At 34.5% G+C, this 13,913-nt stretch overlaps 1 protein-coding gene across 4 annotated transcripts in view; it reads right to left on the bottom strand.

Annotated features, from left to right (window-relative positions):
- Positions 1-13,913, bottom strand: part of GABRG2 (gamma-aminobutyric acid type A receptor subunit gamma2) — a 116,749-nt gene that overhangs the window by 47,103 nt on the left and 55,733 nt on the right. For all 4 annotated transcript variants that reach the window (XM_063811654.1, XM_054684761.2, XM_016954156.4 and 1 more), the window contains 5 exons: positions 12,622-12,773; positions 11,039-11,106; positions 8,741-8,961; positions 5,281-5,363; positions 2,546-2,683 (listed from right to left, as the gene is read on the bottom strand). In XM_063811654.1, coding sequence (XP_063667724.1) covers positions 2,546-2,683; positions 5,281-5,363; positions 8,741-8,961; positions 11,039-11,080 — 484 coding nt within the window. In that variant the 5' untranslated portion in view covers positions 11,081-11,106; positions 12,622-12,773. The remainder of the gene's footprint in view (positions 1-2,545; positions 2,684-5,280; positions 5,364-8,740; positions 8,962-11,038; positions 11,107-12,621; positions 12,774-13,913) is intronic.

Below are 13,913 nucleotides of genomic sequence, written 5' to 3'. Positions count from 1 at the left end.
AACTTCCTTGTAGACATTCATTAGTTACACAGCTATGCTTTGAAGATAAGAACAGCATCAAAAAAAAAAATCAAGCAAATATCGAGCAAAAACTTCCAATCATCAAAAAATCAGCTGTCACAGAAATCAGGCTGCCTTTCGTTATCAACACTAATGTTCAATTCAGCCCTTTCTCGTCACCGAGCCCGTTGAAATAGTACTACACACAAAATACAAACCAGCAGGGTGAGGAGTGGAAGAGAAGGCCAACTGTGAAGGCTATTCACAATATTAGGACGCACAAAGGAGTTGATGAGATCAGTTACATGATGGTACTCAGTGTGAAATGTAGTATCTTTTCAATACTGTTTTGCTGTGATTTCCTTAGGAAGATTAATAGCCTTGTGAGACCTTGTTAATTATTTTTGCTATGCTTAAAGTAAGTAGATAATTTTCTCCCACAAGTGTCTCCTAATAGATAGTAAATCCCCTAGATCATCCTCCACATGAGACATTGGGGAGGTGGTAATGTTAGGCTCTGTGATGTAAAATCAACCCTTCTGTCTCCACCATTAGTTCTTCATACCACTCTTGGGCTCAAAACAACTAAACAAGAAATCTTCTAGTCACGAGTTTGTGGGTTCTGTTTTAGAGTGCTGGAATAATTATAGAAATATGAATATACAACAGAACTTAATGCCCAATTTCTCATTCTGGAAGCATGAAGAACTGGAGATTAATTTTACGTGGCATGTGTGTGTGTGTATGTGTTTTCTTTCGCCGATGGAAGACTTCAGTTCTAAGGCAATCCTGAACTTTTCCTTTTTGAACCAGATGAAAGATTGTTCTAGGCCGGGCGCGGTGGCTCTTGCCTGTAATCCCAGCAGTTTGAGAGGCCGAGGCAGGCGGATCACAAGGTCAGGAGATCGAGACCATCCTGGCTAACAAGGTGAAACCCCGTCTCTACTAAAAAATACAAAAAATTAGCCAGGCGTGGTGGCAGGCGCCTGTAGTCCCAGCTACTGGGGAGGCTGAGGCAGGAGAATGGCATGAACTTGGGAGGCAGAGCTTGCAGTGAGCAGAGATCTCGCCACTGCACTCCAGCCTGGGAGACAGAGCGAGACTTCTTCTCAAAAAAAAAAAAAAAAAAAAAAAAAGATTGTTCTACTAATACTTGATGGTCAGGTTTCTTGCGAATAATGGAACAGAAAGCCACTTTAAAATAATATACTCAAGCATTACTATGACCTTCTTTCAGATTCTTTTTTCCAAATAAAAGGACCTTTAGGAGACAGTTGCAAATGCTCAAAACAATGTTACAGCCAGATAATTCTTTGATTTGAAGGATGGTACTTTTGAAAGTAGAATCGAATCATAAATTTCCATCTTTGTGTAGGTCCTTTATTTGCTTCTCTCTGTAAAGTAGATGAAGGCCTGATTCCAAATTATTCCACACGCAAAAAATATTTCCTATGAATTCTAGATAATAATCAGGTGTTTGTGACTAAATCAACAGCAAACAGCTCAACTCTTGGAAATACGTTTCAAATGACATCTTAATAGTTGGTAAGCTGAGAACACAATGTTTGTATTTGAAATTCGAACATATGTAAATTAACATAATTTTAAAAGGAGTAGTTGGATTAATCTACATAGAGGATATAACCAACATTGCTGAGAGTTCAAACTGGCCACCCATGAGACAGATCTGGTCTGGAAACATATCTAACTTGCCCGACAGAGGGTTTTAAATCAATAATTGATACTATTACAAATCATGAGATTTAATATAAAAATATTTACTTTTAGCTTGTCTTAAAATAAATCTCAATTCCTGACCATATTATCATGCACATCTGATAATCATAATTAATATTAGTAAGAGCTACTACTGACCAAGTGCTCACTGTGTGCCAGCTATCATTCTAAGCATGTCATTTCATTTATATTTTGCATACACACTGTCTTCCTGTGATGCAATTTTTTTTTTTTTAATGCACATTAGGTATCTGGAAAAGCTGATCTCAGAGATTCAATACATTTGCCCAATGTCTATAGCTTATAACTGATGCAATTGGAATTTGAACCCAATCCTGTCTGATACTCAAGGCTTGTTCTATTATCCACTGATGGATAAGTTTAAAATATTAAACTACTGAATGGAGAATGGATCCATATCCACTATGCTTACTTTTCTGCATTTGTAAAAAATTCACTCTTCCTGTGTGAAATGTAGCGATTTCACTACATTATGAAACGTACTTTCTAAAACAGGTACATCTAATAAATATTTTATTTTTTCATAATTATATTCATTTTTCCTTAAATAAATTAGGGAATAATTTACTAATCCAATTTGAATCCAATTTTCCCAAATTGGTAGAATATATTTATATTTATCTATTCTACTTGAATTTCAATTATAATTTTCTCTAGAAAGTTAAAACACTTCATTTAATTTTCTGATTATCATTCATTGAGAGGTATTGAAAAACCTTCTAATTCATATATACCAAAATTTCAACTCTGGAAGGGTCACTTGAAATTCTTCGCAAGTGCATCTTACCGGAAGTTGTCTTCACTACTTCGGTGGTATTTCTTAGACCAACAAATGAGAATTGATAAAGCCTCCAGGATCTTGTGTCGCCCACTTCAACAGAACTTCGCTTCCATTGATAAACAATTTCTTCACGTGGATAGCCATCTGCCGTGAGATAGGAAAGCTCACATTAAAAATGATTATAAATTAGCATATGTAGCAACCATCTTCTATGAACATGACACTGAGGTAAAGACTGAGAAAGATAGTTACAAGCTAAATGAGGATCTTGGCAATATTCTCCCCCAGTTACAAAAGGGCATTGCAATGAGGACATAAATTACAATGACATTGCATCCTAATGGAAAGTTAGATTCAAAAATCCAAAGGTCAAATTTACTCTTGAAAATAATTTAAATGACATAGAAGGTATACTACATGTGATTTTATATATGCCATATGCATACTTTACATCATCTGGAATAGTGCATACCAAGTGACCAGTCTATAATAAATAGTAGAAATACAAAGTCTTGTATCACAGTGAAAGGCAGTTAACAGAGCAAGATTTTGAGTCACACAGAAATAGAAAATAATAAGACAGTACAGACTCAAAACTTCTCCAAAGAATGCATTTGAAGTGGAAGATAGTTGGAAAAAATAACCTAAATTATTTATTATCTTTCTTTCTCAATTTGTTGGGACTCCATTTTAATATACACAGAAATACACAATTCAAAGCAGTAGTAGGTAGAAATGCTAAGAGGAAGACATCAATGAGCTTGTACTAATAGAACAGAGAGTATTCATTGAAGACATCACACTGGGGAGGTGAGATAAAGTAGTGGTTATGAGTACCATTTCCCAGCCATTCTACCCTAGACAAGTGTATATTTTTCCTCCTAAATTGTTTGTCCTCTTATAGGGAGGATAATAGTACTTATCTCACGGAATTGATGGTCAATGTATATTTGTTGAATGGATAAACATTATTATGAAGTCAACTGCAGAATTAACTTTTTCAAGAAAATAAATAAAAATCAGAAATCATTTTAACAGTTTGTCTACTAATAATACTAATTATTATGTGATAATAAATAATAATGCCATTTAAAGATTAGTTTGATTATGAACACTGATTGAGTACTTGGAATAAAATCCCACATAGTTTCCCCTTTCTGTTCCTTTTGATGCAGCTTTATCTATTATATGTTTATATTAATTAAAGAGGGAGGAAAAAAAAGAGAGAGTCCCTAGAAGAGATGGAGGGGATGGAGAGAGATATGATAGTATGTGATGAAAATTGAGGAAAACAGTGATAATATCCAGATTAGGCAACATGGCGACGCCCCATCTCTACAAAAAATACAGAAATTAGCTGGGTATGGTGGTGCGTGCCTGAAATCCCAGCTACTCTGGAGGCCGAGGTGGGAGGATCAGTTGAGCCCCAGAAGCAAAGGCTGTAGTGAGCCGAGATCACACCACTGCACATTCCAGCCTGGGCAACAGAACGAGACCCTGTCCAAAACAAAACAAAACAAAACAACAACAACAAAAAAAACAATGATGATATGAGGCAGAGAATGTGCTGGTGACTGAATTATTCTGATAGCAATGAGTAATATTAAATTGTGTTTGGGTTCAGAGGACCATTTTCAACTGGCCACCTGATGGCAGAGAAATCAACAGTTCTTGAATTTTAGCTGACGCAAGAAAGAAGTAGTCCCAATTGGAGTATTAAAAGAAAGGAAGGCTTGTCTCTCTAAAGCACAGGGAAGCTTTAACTTTATAATTAAACATATTTCATTCTTGGATTCAGGAAAACATGAAATAAGTTTTATAATGAGAATTTTTCTAGGTAAATATGATGTCCAGTGATGTTTTTCCTCTGGTTTCCTCTGGTATTGATGAAGTGATAAACAGGTGATTACTTCTCTGATCATCAACGTTTTTCAAACTGTGATTGCTATGACTTGGTGGACTCCCTGGTTGAGAAATTACATTTCTACAAACATACTTTTAAAATCTATAATCAGATTTTTATTCTGTCCAATATGTACAACTGGCAGACAAAAAACGTAAAAGAAGCAATTGACCTTTCATGGATGCTGAACAAATAGTAAGGAAAATGTTTTGGGAAATTTAGGTTTGCTTGGCTTTGATTCAGGCAGGAAATATTTGTAAAGGTTACTAAAGCATAATCTGTGTTAGATCATCATGGATCTTCTTGCTACATTCTATTATCTATCTGATAAAAATAATAAATGTAAAAATAATGGTTTTATATTTGATCTTATGTGTGTCAAGTAGTAGTTCACATATATTTTATCAATGAAATAATTGTCCTGTGGGGCAGGCCTTAACTAGCAATGTGCTGCTATAGTCCCTTCCTAGGCCCATAGGAGAGAAAGGAAGAGGATATATAATTAAAGACTGCACCTTTTCTATTGAGTCCAGGGTTGGCTTTACAATCCCTTACAGAAAAAAAAAAAAAAAAAAGGCTCTATGCAACCAATATATTAAAAGTTTGCAACTCAAGGAAACCTATTGTAATTCTTAATAAAATCAGCCCTTCTTTTGCAGGAATCACCCTAATAGGAGCCAGCTGGGATTAAGATGAAAGAGATGGTCAAAATCATCGAAGTCAGTAACATAACTTAATACAACTTTGAAATTTGTTATGCTTCTTTCAATTAATTAACATGGCAATCAGAAAGACTGTAGGTGAGGGAGGATACAAATGGAGAAGGAATATTACTTACAACTGGAGAACTCCAAGGGGCAGGAGTGTTCATCCATTGGAAAGTTGTGCAATTGTAATTGGCACTCAGCATCAATTGTCAACCTAAGTAGAAAGATATTAAACATAAGATGGATTTTAGACATAATTTTAAATTGTAAATTTGCACAATTTTAAATGATTTTTTTTCTAGAGAATATCTCACATTCTGATTGAAAACACAGAGTGATCCCCAATGAAGAAATCCACCAAGTCCAGGAAAAAATTACGTAAGACTTAATGTAGTCTGTTCATTTTCACAGACCAAATAATAGCACCTCACTTACCTCAACTATATTTATTGAAAATTTATGATCACTTAAGTTTTTGGTTTGGTTTTTCTCTTTGCAAATTAATTGCTCAAGTGAAACCACTCAGTGAATATATTTAACAGAGCCAACTGTTTTAAGAACTTAAGCTCGTTTACTGTTTGCATGTAAATGAATGTTGATAATTCTAAGATCTTAACTGCTAATTAAAGCAGGACCTTCTGCTTGTAAGAACTTCTTAGCTGTTAGCCTTAATTGCTAAAGGTGAGTGTAAAAATACCTGTGTTGCACAATGGTGTGGCATTAATTCTACACTACACTGTCACTAAATAGGATCTTCCAGAGGATGTCATTAAATAGGATATTACAGAGTAGAAGAATATCTAATGGAAAACAAGAAATGTTAAAAGCACATACGCAGACATATTTGAAAAATGTTTGCCAGTAAATCTTAATTAGTTTATGTCTTATTAGTTAGTTCTTATTAAAGTATACAGATTTTCTCAGTCTCAAGTCCTGGGCTGGAACTCCAGGAGGGAGAAGATTTGAAAGTCAAATGTCTTGACCACCTTTGGGTAAATATGAATATAATCTCAAATTGTAATGGTAATGGGTTGATGATTTTTAAAATTTCATATTTTTAGCTATATTTCTTACATTGTAGAGATATTGTTGATGTGAGGAAAGTATTATTCTAGGAAAATTTATTTTTAAGAGATTTTCTAATTAGTATAATTTTTAATTGAACAGAATTAAGAATCTATCATTCTATGATATAACGGAGCAATTACTGATGTTAAAATGTATCTAATAATTATTGAGCCCTTAATTAACTATGAAGCACTGGGTAGAGTGAATTGTTTCCTCATTTAATAAGTATTGTTATGCATTTATTGTACCTGAACTTGTCCAAAGTCACATAACAAGAGGCACAGCTGAAATTTGGACCCAGGATTATCTACCTTCAAAGCTGGAGGTTTTAATCATTGTTACTATATATTTATATGCTCTTCAAAGGGAAGAATAGTTTTATTCATAAAGGAAGCTACAATTAAACTTGATATTTTATTAGTATTATTACTCCAAATTAAACTGGAATTATTAAAATTGAAAATAATATAATTGCAGATACAAACATAGATACAGATCTAAATGTCTTTGGGCATGCACAAAAACACACAAACACACTCATAGCTCATTTTAGATAGCCAGAACAAAATCATCTCTCTATGTAGACTGGTAACCATTCAAGCTTTGATTGAATCTCCATTAGTGACACTTTTGAGGTGGCTTTCATAATTAACTAATGTAATGATTCCATAAATTAAGTCCCAAAATGACTACAATGTTATAAGAACAATAAAGACACTTGAGATAGTATGATTGGCTTCATATTTCAAAAGCTGGACTGAGCTCTGACGTATCAGGCGAATTTTGTACCCACTAGATTCTACATTCAGGCATTGGCCAGATGCCTTGGCTGGCGCCTATAATCCCCAGACTTTGGGAGGCTGAGTTGCGGACTGCTTGAACCTAGGAGTTCAAGACCACATGGGCAACATAGTAAGACTATATCTACAAAAAAATACAAAAAAATTCTTAGCAGGGTGTAGTGGCACGTGCCTGTGGTCCCAGCTACTCGGGAGGCTGAGGTGGGAACATCACTTGAACCTCTGGGAGGTAGAGGTTGCAGTGAGCCCAGATCATGCCACTGCACTCCAGCGGGTGACACAGTGAGACCCTGTCTCAAAATAAATAAATAAATAAATAAAAATAAATTCAGTTATTACTATATCTCTAAGTTTACAAAAGCCATGATAAATATAAAATGCCTGGAATGAATTTATTTTGGAATTGTGGCTTTTTCTAATAACTGATATAATTAATAAAGATTTTGGAGCCTATTCAAGTATTATATTTTGTATGTTGAGCAAGCACATTTAACATGAATCATTTGATATGAAGATTTAGAATTGCATTATTCTTATTTTGATTGAAAATGTATAAATAATTTTAATATTTTCTATATTTACTATATATCAGGCTCTATGTTAATCACTTTACTTATCACCCTATTTTGTCCTTATAGCAACTCCGTAAGGTCAGAAGAACTATATCTGTTTTATAGAAATTAAAGAAATGAAAGGTAAAAGAGTTTGCTCAGTTGTGATGTCAAGGTGAGGGGAGAGGCAGTACAGGGTGGGACAGCATGGTTGTGCTTTCTTTCCCAATAATTTCCATCAGTTCTCACTTAATTTTTCTAAATAAAAACATAACCATGTAAAAACATCATGCTTACTATGCAAACAAAGCTTCTAACACTAAAAGTCCTGCTACCAGATAGCTGCCCCTAAGTCCCTTTATATAGAAATGCTGGAGCGTTGCCCTAGTTCCTACAGATAGTAAAACAGAGAGCTAAGAACCAAAGTCAGATGTCTGATTCGTAAGACTATGTACTTATCTATTATTCTGTCTAATAATGTACTCCCACCAATGAGAAACTTCAATGTAAAAATGTTTTAAATGCAAAATATGAAGTGCTAAGATAATGGCATAAAATAATTATTTTATTAAGGTAGCATTTTACTCTAATTTCACAATTTAATTTCAGAATTTAATTTCAGAGGCTGAACCATAGCTCCTTCAACTTTCTCCCATGTCTATTCCCAAGATAGACAATAAATTAATTTAAATAGCCTATTAACATAATGGGAAGTGGGGTGCCAGGAGATGAAAGATAATAGATTCCAGGTGCCTGCTATTGTGAAGCTAAAAAGAGAAGGATGTATGGAGACATACACCTCAAAAATTCTCTTTTAGCAACTATTTCCTTGGAAATGAAGATATTCCCAAGCATAAGAGTGCAAAGCGTAGGTGCAAAGGTCAGATGATCTTGCAAGACAAAGGAAATTTCAGGTCAGTTGTGACAAAAAATAGTTTTCATAGCAGTTGTGGAAAATAAGCTTTGTCTATAATTAGTGCTTTGAAAAAGCTCATTGATAACAAAAAGAAAAAACTAATGTTTTGATGTCATATACTAATTGATAGCATGCCAACCCTGATGCAGTCTTGAAATTTATTTCCTTTTTTTTTTCTTTTAGAGACTTATGGTTGATTTTTGTGTTTGTTTGTTTTCTTCCTAACAATTACTCCTTTCCTTTTGCAAAAGAATACCTTAGGGTGTAGAGCACTCGACCATCATTCCAAATTCTCAGCATCCTGTTGGGGGTGGTGATCCAGTGTGCATCAGCTTTTTTGGAATTTCTGAAGAAAGTGTCTGGAATCCAGATTTTCCCCACCATGTTGCTATTCAATCGGAGGACTTTAATGGTGCTGTTAAATTTCAAACGTCTGTCATACCATGTTTGCGCAAAAAATATATCAATAGTGTATTCCTGTTTTAATAAAATGATAAACAGAAAATTTGTACACAGTAAGATTATCTTTTTAAATATTGGTATATTTCATTCCTGTTTTCTTTGCCAATATGAAGCAAAGCTATCTTGGCTTTGAATAGTCCAAAAGAAACCTAGAGTTTTGCTGAGGAGGTTACTGTCTCACCCATCTTTTGTAGCTATGTTTGATACTTTTATGAAAAAGTAGATCTGTCTAAGTGAGTTCTGGCAAAAGAGCATAGCCTTGATACAATCCTTTACTTTCCATGTCTATAGAGCAGAGCATTGTGTTGTTTTGAGCCAGCTAGTTTCTTGCCATGAGGGCTGTCCTGGGCATTGTGGGATGTTTAGAACCATCCCTGGCCTCTACTCATTAGATGACAGTAGCAAACCCCAAACCCATACTCAATCCTGCCAAGTAATGACAACTAAAATTGCCTCCAGACACAGTCAAACATCCCCTGAGAGGGAAAAAGAAGTCCAGATTCAGAACCACCACTGTAGAGTGAAACAAAGTACAGAATATGCAAAAAAGTCATAAGCAGGAGATCTGGAAAGTCAGTTGGCCTATATTAAAATAGGGATCATGAAGAATCTAACTGGGTCGGCCGTGTTAGGATAGAAAAGGGCAATCAACAAAAGGTGCTTTGCATCATGCCTGGCAGAGAACAAACCCCCAAGAAGAGGGTTTTTTTCACTATTTACTTACACTATTTACTTGTTCTTTTCTCTAAACAAGATGAAATTAACAATTAAAAATAATTTATAATACTCTGCTAATCTCTATCATAAAATGCATTCTTAAATGCTATAGTGACAAATTACTGTAATTATTTCCATCAAGTATACATATCACTAAACTGGAGAGTGGTTGACTTCAGTAAAAAAAAAGCAGATATGGTGTGAAATTCAGACCATTAGGCCTGAGTCTTTTGCCTCAATTACATTGTTCTGTTTTCTTTCCTTGCACCACCTCCCACTGGGTGTCACTGTGATTAGCTACATTTCTACCCTGTAAGTCATTCCACCCTTGTTCATCATTTAGTTTCATTTTTACAGTCTACAAGTAATGAGAAGAGAACCTGTTTTATGAAATCCTTTGTCAACCAATTAGTGATGTGCCAGTAGAAAGAAAAATTAATTAATTTATATTCTCCATTTTGGCAAGAAAAGCCATGAATAAAAAACTTTGATTCTTCAAACTATTATTTCACAAACTTTGATCCTAGAACAGTTCTGGGGACTGTTATTCCTAAAACAAGAAAGTTCTGCATTTAAATAAACTATCTATATAGCCTCTACTTCTTAGATATTTAGAATTTATTTCAGAACTCTAAATATTCTGAGAATTATGGTTATAAGGAAGTTAGAATTTGTTTAATGACTAAACAAGCAAACTTATTAGCTTGGAGTATGCAGGTGATGATATATCACCTCAATTGGCACATCAATCTCTCACTTAGCAGAGCATCTTTATTGCTAGCTTGGTAAACATGATTTTAAACTTATAGTTTTACTATATTATATCATATATAATATTGTATAATATAGAATACTATATTACCTTATGTTATGTTGTACTCCATTCTGCTCTACTCTATTTTACATTCTCTATTATATCATATTTTGGACTCCAGTCTAGTTTTGTATTTCACATTTGGGTAGAAAGTGTTACATAAGAACAGAATTATATTTATTATTACATCTGACACACTATTTTATCTGAGAAACATTTCTGATTTGAACCAAACTATCAATGTTCTAATAAGTAGTTGAGTACTATATCCTATTTTGTAGTAAGTAGCACTCGGCAAGTAAACACCGATTGTTGAATTTCAACAGCATAGCATATTTACACAAATTAATTATATATATGGTCCTATTTAATTCTCATAAAAATACTTAACATTTAATTATCTTCATATTACAAGAAAAAAAGGATCTGGAAGACTATCTTTCACTTCTAAAGTTTTAAACTTAAATTTTTTGCTGGCATGTCTTTTGCTATTTCCATGACATCACATTTTCTCTCAAACATGCTAATAAAATAGACAAAGAATTTTATTTGGAAACTCACCATATTGATAGCGTTCACTGGACCAATGCTATTCACATACATGTCTGTGTGAATTAATGTTGGCTTCACTGTAAAGAGAAACATAGAAATGTGTGCACATAGAGAGGTGCAAGATTTTAATGTTTTAATCTTTGTTTTCTAGAATAGATTTATTTAGCTACATTAGAAGTAATTTATTCACAACTAATTTGGTACCAGTTACTAATTCACCACATTTGAATAACTATTTTGTTTTCAAAGAAATATCTTTTTTAAGCATGCACATGCACCAAGCACGCATAGTACAGTTTTGAAACCAATTATCCTTTTAAAACTAACATAAAAATGAATAAATTAGAAAATGCTGCTCTTAGCTTTTCTCCATCTTTCTCTCAGATATCTTGAATTTTACCATGTTTCCTTCAAGCTCTGAAATTGACTTGAGCATGTCCCTGACTGGACCCATATAGAAAAATAATTGCTTAATAACTCAGAAAAAAATATGCATTCAGAACATGAAGTGAACATAAACAGCAAACTGGTAATATAAATTGGTTTTGGATCACAGTTCCCTGTTGATTCCTTTAATGACCACATTATCCTCACACTCCTCTCACCAACACAAAATTAATCTTCCCTGATGATTTATTGTACCCTGTGATACCACAGATACTATGAGAAAACCATATGGAAACCCATTATGTACCTATTTTTCAGAGAAGACTGATATTAAAAATCTGTAGTATAATATCCATGACCAAATGCATGGTCTCCATCTTTATTTAACTCTTAATGAACAACAAGAGCATTAGTCTTTTCTTTATTTTTTTCCTTGAAAGTGTCATGTCCTAACTCACTGTGGTGGACTGAATTCTCTATAACTGGCATTCACATCCTTGCCTTCTCCTGGATAAGGCTATTCCTCTGCCTCTCAACTTTGGGCTGGATCATCTGATTGGCTTCGGCTAACAATATATATACAAAAGCGAGTGTGCCAGTGCTAGGCCTAAGCATTCAGCCTCATGAGCTTCTACTTACTCTCTGGCTGTTTTCTACCACTGTGAGAAGGGTTGTCCTAGCTACCTGCTGGTCCCAAGAGTAGAACGAGGAACACATAAAGTACAGTTGCCCTAAATAAGCAGCTCCAGCTTGCTTTAGCCTAGATTAGTATATCTCTGAGGGGAGTATTATATACATGTTTACTGTCATATGTCATTGAGATTTTCCGGTTGTTTGTTACACAAAAACAGGCAAACAATATATCCTCTTTTTACTATTATTGTCTTGTTTGATTTGTTTATATTGCTTCATAAAGGGGTCATTGTTTTTTTTTTCCTGCAGCTTCTATCTGAGATATCTAGCAATATGTGAATTTCTAACTCTAGCTCTCAAGCTTCACTTGAAAATAATATTTCTTCGTTTTGCATGTATTGACACCTCTCCCACTCATAGGCCTGAATGCTACTTAAACACTACTTTTACAACATATAAAAAAGTATAATTTAAATCTTCCTTGCTCTTGAACTACACTGATGTTTTATCTAATAAAGTAGACATGTTTATGTGCTCCTATCTATAGCACAACACAAAAGACTTTAACAAACCTCCTATATCAGGCCGAAGTTTATTGTCATATCCTTCCAGGAGGTTGTTTAAGATGACAGTGACATCACCCTCAGGAACTTTTGGAGTCAAGACCCATGTTTTGTTAGAAGCATAATCTTCATAGTCATCATCAGATTTCTGGCTAGTGAAGCTAAGAAAAAACATATTGGTCAAAAAACACATAGATTACACACAAGTTGACTTTTATCCACAGACCACCAGTGGAAAAGAAGAAATAAAACAGGATAAAAGCAATGTTTAAACTGAAAATTCTCCCTTGAGGGTTGTTCTAATTAAACTGCATAGATGGAGACTAACTGTATTCAAGTGTACGCTTCAGGTTTTCAGAATTCTTTGCCCTCCCATGGACAAATAAACCATGTTTTGCCAGTTATTTTTACTTTTCCCATATTTGATGTTCTTTCTGCCTACTTCCCAGTCTCCTGAAGGAATTATAAGAAAACTATTTGTGTGAAAATGGTGGTTAAAGGATCATATGTAGTCTAAGAATTCAGGTATAATGTCTGCTCTTTCCTTCTTTGAGGAGTTCACTTGCCCCAACTTATTAATGAAAGTAAGAGACTGATAATTAGATTCCCTCCCACGAACTTCCAGACGTGCCTCTCCCCGCTAACTTGAACACTAAGGAGAGAGCTCAATCTCTTTGCTTTTGCTTCCCCCAGGGTGTGTTTATGTGTATTTTTTCCCCTCACTTGCACTGAAGGCAAAGGTGGATCATTTATCTTTGGTTGTTAAGAACCTGGTGCTATGAAGAAAAATGTTACAGACTTTAAACCACCCTTTATCATGGCAAACGCAATGGTTAATGTGCTATAATCATAGAAATGAAATGACTTGTTATAACAGATCAAAAAGCCACGTAATATTCTTTCATTATATTCGCTATGCCCAAACCTATCAGAAACCCTTTCAGCAATTGGGCTGGAAGCCACCTGAGAATGACTCTGGAAGGGGACTGGAATTCCTATAGCTTACCTCTCCCCCTAACCCAAGTCCCAAGGCAACCCCGCCAAGATGATGATATTTTCCAGATCCAGGGGCAACACACACACCTGTGCAAAAGCTGCCATTTCCATTTTTATCAGCACTGAATGAATATTGGTTACTTTTGTAGTTTAGAGTAAAATTTTTTAAAAATACAAACTTAAAATATAACATTTCCCACCCCTGCCCCCATCTTTACCTTATTTTTCTAAACATATAGTATAGAATGAATTTTGTCAGCTATGACATAATTGCCACACTTACCTTGAATAAATAAATATATATA

The sequence above is a fragment of the Pan troglodytes genome, chromosome 4 (assembly GCF_028858775.2).
Source record: "Pan troglodytes isolate AG18354 chromosome 4, NHGRI_mPanTro3-v2.0_pri, whole genome shotgun sequence".
NCBI lineage: Eukaryota > Metazoa > Chordata > Mammalia > Primates > Hominidae > Pan > Pan troglodytes.
The sequence above is the reverse complement of the archived record's forward strand: the minus strand, read 5'-3'. Positions and strand labels throughout refer to the sequence as shown.